The sequence below is a fragment of the Dioscorea cayenensis genome, chromosome 2 (assembly GCF_009730915.1).
Source record: "Dioscorea cayenensis subsp. rotundata cultivar TDr96_F1 chromosome 2, TDr96_F1_v2_PseudoChromosome.rev07_lg8_w22 25.fasta, whole genome shotgun sequence".
NCBI lineage: Eukaryota > Viridiplantae > Streptophyta > Magnoliopsida > Dioscoreales > Dioscoreaceae > Dioscorea > Dioscorea cayenensis.
The window spans coordinates 15497662-15509470 of NC_052472.1; the positions used below are offsets into that span (position 1 = coordinate 15497662).

Sequence of the window (11809 nt, forward strand, 5' to 3'; positions counted from 1 at the left end):
ATGGAGTTTTGGAGGGACTTGTGATTCATATAATTTTCCATTCAAGCCCAAGTTGGACGGCAGGGTTGTCTTGGTTTCAAGTTTTCCATTTTTGACTTGTGGAAAGCTCTCTTTCTCTCTCTCTTTTATGTTCAATCACATCACTAATTAAAGTGCAAATTGGGTCCATACATACCATAAGTATGGCAAGATCTCACTTTTTATTTTCTTAAGTTTGCCCAAAAGTTTGTGAAAGGGCCTCAAGTTTATCTCCAAATTATTGAAACCTTTCTGAAGGGATAGCTAAGCTTGATCACTTGTGTGGTAGATTTCGGCTAAAGCGATAATTAGAAATTTTGGACTTTAGCCACATTGTTTTGTGATGGTTAAACTTCTGGTTAGAAAAGAGTGGATGTATATCTGTATATATATATGGTTGTACCCTGGTTGTAGTATTAGTTGCACAATAAATGTTAAAGTTTTTCACTCGAATTAATTTTTTTTTACATAATTTAAGAGAGGTTTAGTGCGACTTATGTGGTTTTTTAAATTATAAGAAATCTTTGAGGATCTATAGTGACAACAAAAATATAGGACCATAAACATGTCTAAGGCTTTTATTACGATGAAATGACTTTAATAAACTAAGTCATTCAAAAAATTACTTCCCAATGATTTTCCACATAAGTTTTAGTATGTTTTTTATTTATTTATTTTTTTCTATATTATCATTAGTTTTTTTTTCATAAAAAGGTAGTTTATACTTTTGGTACATTATTTTGTTCATCAATTTTTTAAATTTCTGTCCAACAAAATTATAGGGATGTGATCGATATTATTTATTGGTTTTAATATGAAGGACAAGGCAATCAAGATAAAAGAGGTAATATAATATGATTAGTAATATTATTATTTAAAAAATATTTTGTATTTAATAAGTTATTATTGCAAATATATTCTATGTTTAGAAATATCAAATATGTGAGTTTACCTAATCATTAGTTTAAAATTCAAGTTTTTGTGACATGATTGTCACAAAACTCTAAATGTTATTATATTATAATAGTATTATAACAGCAATGATTTAGGATCATTGACCTTGATATGATGCAAGGATTGACCCACACAAACAAAGACTTTGTATTTGCATCACACCCAAAAACACTTAAAAGCTTGCAAGAGTTTTGGCAATCAAGTTTGGTTGTCATTGTCCTTTAATTATCAATGACCTGCTCTTGTGAAAGAAAGAGGACTTGAAATAATTTGCATTAATTTCTTCAAGGATATTGAAATCTTGTGTACAAACCAAACATCTTCTCCTCAGTGCCTGCCATTAAGTCAATGTAGGTACAAAATTTTCCATTAAATTTTTATGATCATGACCAGCCGTTGGATTCCAATTTTTAGTGGAATACAATGATTTTTTTTTAAATTTGGAAGAAATGGAATCCAATAATATCAATGAAAATAAATAAAATAAGGGGTTTTTACAGGTGTACCCCTAAAAAATTTTAAAATTGTATATTTGCCCCTGAATAAAAGTTAATTGCATACATACCCTTGAATAATATACATAATTGCGTATATACCCTTGGAGTTCAAATTAGTTGAAAACCCATCTATTAACAAACAACAAATATATAAAATTACCATTATACCATTGCATATACCCTTGAAAAGTTTTTTTTAAGTTGTACGAGGGTTATTTTGGACCTTTTGTATATCTTAATCCAAGTTATAACCATAGTTAATCAAATTTGATTACCGGAATCTAACAGTAAGGGCATATCCGTAATTATCTATATTTTTTTGGAGGGTAAATATGCAATTATAAAACTTTTGAGGAGTTTATAACTAATTCTCCCATAAAATAAATACATCAGTATTTAAGATAAGAAGAGAATATGTTAAGAAAATGAGCTATTAGAATAGTCAAAATATTGCCCATTTTAGTTCTTAACTTAATTCAAACGAATATACGTATTTATATATAAATAATTCAAAAGAAGCTTGAAATAATTTGCCAAAAAAATAAAATAAAATAAGTGTGTACTTTGTTGAAGCCTCACCAACTGTAATCACTACAGATGAAACAATGTCAAACAGCCATTATTGACTACAAATAAAAATCACACAAGGGTGAGTTGCATAAAACTCATTTCTCACCTTTTAAATAAAATTAACAATAATAATAATAATAAAAAAAAAACCTCAAACAACTAAGTCCATCCCACCAAACACAATTTCTTGTCCATACAATCTCTCTCTCTCCCCAAAAAGTGTTTGCCATTAATGTCTTCTCCATCACTTTCCTCCACCCATGTTCCTCTTTTTCACACTTTCCTCCATGTAGACATGAATAATGAATATATGTGTAGATATATATAATCTCTAACCATAGTTATCAGACCCGACCCAATCTGACGGTCCGATCAATTGACCCGGTGATCCGGTGTTTCAACCAGTCTAGGTCTTAATTAGATCGGTTATGCAATCAACCCATTTTGACCCGCCTTGACCCAATTTGACCCGGTGGTTAGATCGGTTGACTCGGCGATCGGATCAGTTGACCCGGCGGTCAGACTGATTGACCCAGTATTATTTGTAATTTCAATTTTGAACTTTTAGTTATATATTGAATTGAGTTTGATCTAATACTTTGATGATGAATTTAAACTTCTATTATGAATTAGTTGATGCTTGAATTTTGACGTATTGTTATGTGTTAGTATTATGTGAAGTTTGAGCTTTTTTCCCATTTTCTACTGCTTTCAAATTAAAGATTAACAATTGTTTTGTATTTTTTCCCATCAAATTATTTATTTGATAACTAATAATTCATGGATATAATTATGATATATCATTATATAATTAAAAACTAATTTATAATTTTAAAAATAATATTTTAAAATATTTTTATTAACCCAGTATTGACCCAAATAATCTGACGGTTGAACCAATTGACCCGTGACCCAGAGCTTTGACCAGGTTAATGCCCGGGCCGGATCTGATAACTATTATGTCTCTTATCACTACTCAAGAACATCTCCAATTCCTCTTGTTCATGTATCCTTACCACTTCCGTTCTTCTCACAACCCCCACCTTCATCAAGTAAAAGTAATCAACCAACCTACCTTTTCATTCCCTTCTATGAAACCTTACAAAACTGCATTCATAAACTGATTTACAAACACATATATATAACCATATCTCCTTGCAACTCTTCCACTTATTCTTCATCTCTCTGTAATCTCAAACTCTTCTACTTCTCACTTCTATATATACACACACAATCCCTGTCCTTATTCCAGCTACATGAACTTCTCTTGACTTTCTCTCCCTCTTTCTCTGCACACATAAACAATAAATTCTTTTCATTAAAAACCCATCACTATAAAACATCATGTCCCATAAAAAGCTTTGAAGTCACCCCTTTGAACTAGTCCTCTCTCCTTCTCTTTCTGTCTTCTCCTCTTCAACCTCACCCTCCTACATCTTCTTCTGCCTTCCTTATACAATCTCCACACCACTCTCAACACTTTCATATCATCATCATCATCATCATCATCACCATTCAATCTCAAGTCTCATAATGTCCACAACACAGAACCATCCACCACCACCACCATCACCTTCTTCCTCAGACAACAACTTCCCAATCCTAGCAATCTCCATCCTTGGCATCCTCACCACCTCCATCCTCCTCCTCGCCTACTACCTCTTTGTCACCAAATCCTGCTTCAACTGGCGCCGCTCTCGCCTCCCTCTCACCAATCCCCATCCTTCCCAACCTCTCTTCCAACCCCAACCTCAGCCTCTTGGCCTTCCTCCTTCTCTTATCCAATCCCTCCCCATTCTCCGCTTCTCCAAATCCTCCTCTTCATCATCATCCAACCAGTGCTCTATTTGCCTCACTGACTTCCAACCAAACGAACACCTCCGTCTCCTTCCCTCCTGCTCCCACTCCTTCCACATCGACTGCATCGACATCTGGCTCCAATCCCACCCCAACTGCCCTCTCTGCCGCTCCCTCATCCTCTCTCAGGACTTTCATCGAACACCTACCCTGCATCCCCAACTTCCAAATTCTTCTTCTTCTCCTTCTTCTCCTCCTCCTCCTCCTCCTCTTCTTCCCCTCAGAAAAGCTCCCAGCTTTGGCCATGAATGCATTGATCTTAGACCTTTCAAAGATGATACCTTTTGCATTCAACCAATCAGGAGATCTTTCTCTATGGATTCTTCCGCTGATCGCCAGCTCTATCTCTCCGTTCAGCAAGCTCTGCAGCGTGACCGCCATTTCCAGGAACAGGAGCAGGAGGATGAGGATGTTATTGGGAGTAGTGGCTCTAAGGTTCGCCGCTCCTTCTTCTCCTTCGGCCATGGCCGGAGCTCTCGGACCTCGTCGGTGCTTCCTATCCAGTTTGAGATGTGAACTTTGCGTGTGAGAAACACGGTTGGTTTGGTTTTTAGTTTATAGAATTCAGAATTTTATGATGGAGTAATTGATTGAGTTGATAGATTTATAGATTGTTAGATTGGTTTGTAAAAATAAATTTTTGAGGGAGAGTGATGTACAAATTGAGGTTTTTTAAAGATGTGATGCAAAAATTCACATTTTGGCTTTCCTCTTGTTTTTAAAGTTCTTTTCTTTTCTTTTTAAAATCAAGAAATGGCGAATGCTGTTTTGTGCTTCGGAATGGAAATGGCTTTGTGCATAAATTTTGAGGGTGTTTTACTACCTTTATGAATTATGATGGATACATGAAAATGGTCAAGATAGGGGTGTCAAATTGTACCAAAAAGCTAATTAATTAGCATGGAAGCAGAGCTGAAATACATAAATGATTGTGTTATACTAGCCTATATTTGTATAACGTATTGAAATAGAAAATGATAAAAATAATAGTTAACATTTTGTCATTATATCAAATTTAATGTACATTTATATATACAACGATATCTTGATATTTGGATTTGGATAGATTATTACTTTTTATAAACATGTATTTATTACCGTTATTAAGTTGCATGGTGCTCGTGTCAACATAAATTATAAAAAAAATAAAAATAAAAATAACGTAGTTCATCTTAGAAAATAAAAAGGCACTACTATGTTAAAGATAAAGCAAGCTTTTAAAATAGATCTAAACGTTTTGATTATAAAAATGTGTCTGTTTTTAAAATATAAGATAAATCTTCAATGTATAAAAATTTCTAAATGATAACATTAATAAACACATGCTGATTAAAAAATACATCTAGTATATTTCAATAAAGAGTGAAAAACGAACACTCAATGGGAATGGAAAGTTCACTCAATGGGAGTGGAAAGTCAGAACAGCAAAAAACATAAGAACAAAAAGTAAGAAATAGAACTAAAAAAAGGGTTGGAGAAGGAGCTGGCATGGCCAGCAGTCCATGTTATAATGAAATAAAGCGGTCAGAGAAGGCAACATTGTTGTCCCTGTCCTTGTTCACAACTCTCTTTTGACTTGATCACACACAGTATCACTTGCAGTCTAGCACATGCTGTTGTTTTTCTTCTTGTTTGCCTTCAACTCCACCACTTCCACTTTCTTTCTCTCTGTTTCAAGAAATATAAAAATTTAATAAAATATAAATGATCAAGTTCAGGGCTCTATTAGAAATGATGACAGTATGAATGCAGTTGTCATTACTGGAGAAGGGTGACCATGTCCATGTTTCTAAGTCTTTCCGCATCCAAAGAAAGTCCTTCAGAGTGTCCCTACTTTGAATATTCTCAAACACAACACTCTGACCAAGTCATCAACAAGAGCTTCCCTGTCTTTCTTTTTTTGAAAAAAAGGGAGTTCTCCGAAGTCAACACGTCATCTCAAAGTAGCAGTTCATCAGGAAATCCACTGCTTGGATTACTTCAATCTAAGGACTTTTCTTCTGACTTCTGAGGCTTTCATGTGATTCTTTTCAAAATATGTAGGAAAGAAAATAAAGAATTAAATAAATAAACCACAACAAGCATCTCAATTAACAAATCACTAAACAGTAATCACAGCTCTTAAAGTTGTAATTGCAGATGTAAGTAACATGGTGTCAGATAAAATTAGATGCACTGGCAGGAGACACAATGTATATATACTAATGAGTAGAGTGCTGACCTCTCTTGGGAACACCAGGAATAGCTAAGTTCCTGCATACTGGATGAGTTTGAGAAACATTGAACAAAGGTTTAAGGCAAAGTTGATATCCAGCTCTTTACAAACTATGTTGGAATTTTGCAGTACATTGTAGTTTCAATGGTATACCTCGAATTGCACTTTTAAATGGCAAAGACAATGGTTTTTATATAATGTCGATAGGTTTGAAGAAATATAATGCGTGGAAAGAAATGAAAGTAGGGTTACTTACCTGCCTTGATTTTCAAATAAAAGATTTCCAAATGCCGGCTTATGGAAGTCTCAATAATGTCAATTTTGTTTCCTGTAGTTTGGTAAGCTGCATTGTTTGTCCGTGATTGTATTGAAGAAAACTAATGCTACAATCAAATGATATTCTATTCTGAAGTGGGTGTACATATATAAACTATTTGTGTCTAGAACTAAGTGGTGAATTTTGTGAATTTTTATGTATAGGCTCCAATCATATTTTCATAACTAAAATTGGATTATGTAAGGTGTCAAGCAAACATCCATATCATTAGAATAGTTGCGGAGTCACAATCAAAACTGTCCAGGGGAGAGGAGAATATGATTATGGAGAGCCAACTACTAGTATTGAAGGTACCAACTCCAGAGGATGGCAACTCTAACAACTATCAATCAGATAGATATTAGGGGAGGACTGACTGCAGCGAACCTAGACAGTGATATTGCCTTCATTATGAAAAGACTAAATTTAACATGTACTTTTGCTATTTGTGAAAAAAAATTTATTACATGGGATTACAATACACTGGAGTTATGCCTTCAACTAAGAATCTTGTTTCACAAAATATAAAGAGAAAAATAATTAAAAGTATTTTATGTGAGTAATGTTAGTTTGAGTTCTATTCTGAATTCTATTTCGTGATGATATTGATTCAAATTAATATTCAGACTAAATAAAGTGGTCCATAACTTATCTGGTGAAATCCTTATTTAACTCTAATTGGCACTTTGAATTGTGATCTACCTCAAACCTTTGAGTTGAGTTAATCCTTTGATGGAAAGGATTATATATAAACAGCACCAAGGGTCCCTAATCTATAGTTCTTGAAAATACCTAGCTCGATCAGTGGGAGAGGACGGGATAGATTGGAAGAGTCTCTGGTTAGTTCAAGCGTGGACTCAAAGCTCTCGTCGTCTTCAACAAATTGCTATGGCTGGAGATAAGTGATCCTGCTTCCGCATATAATATACGACATAGATGTCGTAATAAAGTCTGATAAAACCTAACAATTGGCATCAGAGCCAGATTTTAGACCTCTGCCTAGCATAATAAATTCAAAGCATGTATATGTTTTTAGAAATAACATGCATGAATTAGGGTTTATATGAATTTAAATCCCATGATTTGTATGATAATTTAAGGTTTGAAATAATTGGGTATTAGGCCCAAAATTGCATATAATATAAATAAGGTAGCACTTAAAGGGCCTTGTACGCGCGAGCGCTGGGTTGGGCCATGCGCGCTGGCTGGCCGTGCGCCTGGCCTGTGCGTGCGCAAGCGTAGACACGCGAGCGCAGGCGGCCTGGGCGCAAGCCTGGCTGCGTGCGCGCCGGCCTCGGAGGGCTGCGCGCGAAGGCCACCTGGGCGCGCGCTAGCGGCCTGGCCCTAGCGCACGCAAGCGCTGGTCAGCCGCGCACGCAGGCGCTGGCCGGTGCGCGCGAAGGTGCCCTAGCTAGCCGTACGCTGGCGCTTGCAGGGCCGGTCGGCCGGCGGCGGTCCGGCCGACGATGGCTACCCATGGGGAAAAGTTAGGGTTTTTACTTTTATTTTTGTTTTTCCCCTAACATCAGATTTAATTATTATTTCATTGATTCATTAATTTGAATGATAATTTGAATAAAATAGATTAATGGGTGTTTTTGCAAAAATCGCTTTACTTGAATATATTTTTGCATGTAGAACCCTGTTTAGTTATTTATTTAAATTTCATGTTTTGTTTGTAAGAATAATTCATACCATTAATTATAATTTGTATAATTAATTATTAAACATTGAATTTGTTCATGTATATGGTTGATATGTCATGTGATCGAATGAATTTTGTTAAATTATGGAATAGCCACAATGTTCATGATTTTATTAAAAAAAAATTGTAAATTACACATTATGAGTGTGATGGATCACATCTAGGTTAATTGGCAGAAATTGTAATTAATTATGATTGATATAATAATTTTTGCCCTCACATGGATTTTATTATATTTATTATAATTAATTAGGATAAAAATAATGAATAATTTTTATTACTTATGTCGCCCATGTGTATTAAGTAATTTTAATTATTTATTAGTTTTTATCGTGTGACAAGTTGTGATTAATTATGTTTAATGTAATGATTTTGCCCCACAGGGATTTTATTATATTTATGTAATTAATCAGGATGAAATAATGGTTAATTTTTATTTCTTAAGTCGCCCATCATGTATTAAGGAATTTTTAATTATCCATTAGTTTTTATCATCGGTTATGAATCTATTTTTGTTTTTATATTCTTGCCCACAAAAGTGCATTGTGATAACAAATTGGTTTATATTTTTTCTTTTCGGTATGGCTTGCATTGGTAAGCATACCAACTTATTTTATTGTCTTGAATATTATGATTGATATGTATGTTATTTATTTATTGTAGCTATGCAATCAGATACTTTTGATGAAAAGTGTCATGTTCCCATGTTATGGGGTGATAATTATAAAGATTGGAAGGAGTTAATTCTCCTCCAGTTGGGATGCATGGATTTTGACTATGCTATAAGGAAGGATGAACCATCCGTGCTGATGCACAATAGCACTCTCGGTGCAATTGCCTTGTATGAACGGGTGGGAGCGATCTAATCGCTTGAGCATGATGTACATTAAGACACGTATATCTCGCTAGTATCCGTGGTTCAATCCCGCATTGTGCAAATGTAAAGAGATTTGTTGCAAGGCAATTGATGATCAATTTGAATCTTCGGATAAGGCTCTTGCTAGAACTCTCATGACCAAATTATTATCCATGAGAGCTCACAAGTGTTAAAGGTGTGCGAGAGCATATCATGAGGATAAGAGACTTAGCGGCTCAACTTAAGGCTTTAGAACAAAGCGATTTTTTTCGAGACGCTTACCTTGTGCACTTTATCTTGCACTCTCTTCCACATCGAAAGATAACGCTTTCAAAAATCTTGTATAACACATAAAGATAAATGGTCTATTAATGAGCTTTTGACCATGTGTGTTCAAGAGGAGGAAAGGTTGCTATTAGAAAAGAGTGAAAGTGCACATATGGCTACTTGTAGTCCAGAGATGGACTCGTATGGTCAGAGATACTTCATCTCTTTCATTGATGATTATTCACGCTTTTATGTATCTCTACTCCTTGATAATAAGAGTGAAGCATTAGATGCTTTCAAGATTTTTAAAAGTCAAGTGGAGAAACAATGCGGTAAGCAAATAAAGATCGTGAGATCGAGATAGAGGTGGAGAATATAATGGTAGGTACGACGAGGATGGACAAGCACCGAGTCCATTTTAGTGAGGGTTTCTAGAAGAGCATGGTATTGTGGCCCAATATACTATTCCTGGCTCACCAGATCAAAATGGTGTAGCTGAAAGAAGAAACCGCACTTTAATGGATATGGTTAGGAGTATGCTTAGCAACTCCAAACTTCCTCGATCTATGTGGATTGAAGCTCTTAAAACAGCAGCGTATATATTAAACCGTGTTCCGACTAAGGCAGTTTCTAAAACTCCATTTGAATTATTCAAAGGTTGGAAAATGAGTTTGCAACATATGCGTGTTTGGGGTTGTCCAGCTGAAATAAGAGTGTTTAATCCACATGAGAGAAAGTTGGACCCAAGGACTGTTAGCGGTTATTTCATTGGTTATGCCGAAAAGTCCAAGGGTTATAGGTTTTATTGTCCATCATATATCACTCGAATTGTGGAATCAAGAAATGCCAAGTTTCTTGAGAATGACTTGATTAGTGGGAGTGATCAACTTCTAGACTTTGGTCTTCAAGAAGATCATGAAGAAACTCGGATACTAATCAAAGATTGATTGTTTCACATGACAACCATCAAGATTTGGGAGACATTGAAATGACAATCATGGAAGAACCACATCCTCTGACGATCTAGTTGATCAAGTCCCAAAACATCAATTTGAAGTTATTGAGCAACAACTTCATCAAGAAGATAATGATGTGGCATTAAGAAGGTCGACTAGAATTAAGAAATCGGCAATATCTAGTGATTATGTTGTGTATTTACAAGAATCTGACTATGATTTTGGAGCCGCCGATGACCCTGAAACGTTTTCACAAGCTATTAGTTGTAGTAATTCTAAGTTGTGGTATGATGCTATGAAGGATGAGATGGAATTCATGGCACATAATGGTGTTTGGGATCTAGTCAAGTAGCCTGAAGGGGCGAAAGTCATTTGTTGTAAGTGGGTCTACAAGACAAAGAAAGACTCGCTTGGTAACATTGAGCGTTACAAGGCTAGATTAGTTACAAAAGGGTTTACTCAGAAAGAGGGCATCGGCTACAATGAGACTTTTTCTCCAGTTTTGAAAAAGGACTCGTTTCATATTATAATGGCATTAGTTGCTCATTTTGACTTGGAATTACATCAGATAGATGTGAAAACGGCTTTCCTTAATGGTGATCTAGATGAAGAGGTGTTTATGAAACAACCTGAAGGATTCTTCTCTAGTAAAGGTGAAAGCTTGGTTTGCAAGCTTAAGAAATCCATATATGGACTGAAACAAGCATCCCAACAGTGGTATTTGAAGTTTCATGATGTTGTCTCATCATTCGGTTTTGTTGAGAACATTAAGGATCAATGCATATACTATAAAAGACAGTGGGAGTAAGTTTTTCTTTTTAGTCCTATATGTTGATGATATTTTGCTTTGCAACCAATGATAAGGGTATGTTGCATGATGTGAAAGCGATTTCTCTCTAAGAATTTTGATATGAAAGATATGGGCGAGGGCATCTTATGTCATTGAGCATTAAGATACATAGAGACAGATCCCATGGTGTTTTGGGTTTGTCTCAGGAAGCCTATGTTAATAAAATTCTTGAGAGATTCCGGATGGAAAATTGTTCACCTAGTGTTGCACCTATTATGAGAGGTGACAAGTTTAATTTGGACCAGTGTCCTAAAAAAATAACTTGGAAAAAGGACATGGATGGAAAAATATCCCGTATGCTTCGATAGTTGGAAGTCTTATCTATGTTCAGTTCATGCAGCGACCCGGACATTGTATATCTTTGTGGGGATGTTGGGAAGATATCAAAAGTAATCCGAGGATTTACCACTGGAAAGTCGTAAAGAAAGTAATGAGGTACCTTCAGGGTACAAAGGAGTACAAGCTTACATACAGAAGATCAGATAACTTGGAGGTCATTGGATACTCAGATTCAGATTATGCTGGCTGTCTTGACTCTCGGAGATCGACATCTGGTTACATTTTCATGTTGGCCGGTGGTGCTATCCCATGGAGGAGTGCAAAACAGACTTTGGTTGCTACTTCCACTATGGAAGCCGAGTTTGTTTCATGTTTCGAGGCGAGTTCCCAGGGTATTTGGTTGAGGAGTTTCATATCAGGGCTTAGAATCATTGATTCTATATCTAAGCCATTAAGGACGTATTGTGAT

General features: G+C 35.6%; 1 protein-coding gene across 1 annotated transcript; it reads left to right on the forward strand.

Moving 5' to 3' along the window:
• The first annotated feature begins 3134 nt into the window (after nt 1-3134).
• On the forward strand, nt 3135-4437 carry LOC120278643 (RING-H2 finger protein ATL16-like). The gene has a single exon (XM_039285377.1). The coding sequence runs from the start codon at nt 3573-3575 to the stop codon at nt 4410-4412; it is 840 nt and encodes a 279-aa protein (XP_039141311.1). The 5' UTR covers nt 3135-3572; the 3' UTR covers nt 4413-4437.
• The last annotated feature ends 7372 nt before the right edge of the window (nt 4438-11809 follow it).

What these genes read in the sequence shown, in the direction of transcription:
- LOC120278643 (XM_039285377.1), top strand. Translation starts at nt 3,573, where the DNA reads ATGTCCACAACACAGAACCATCCACCACCACCACCATCACCTTCTTCC.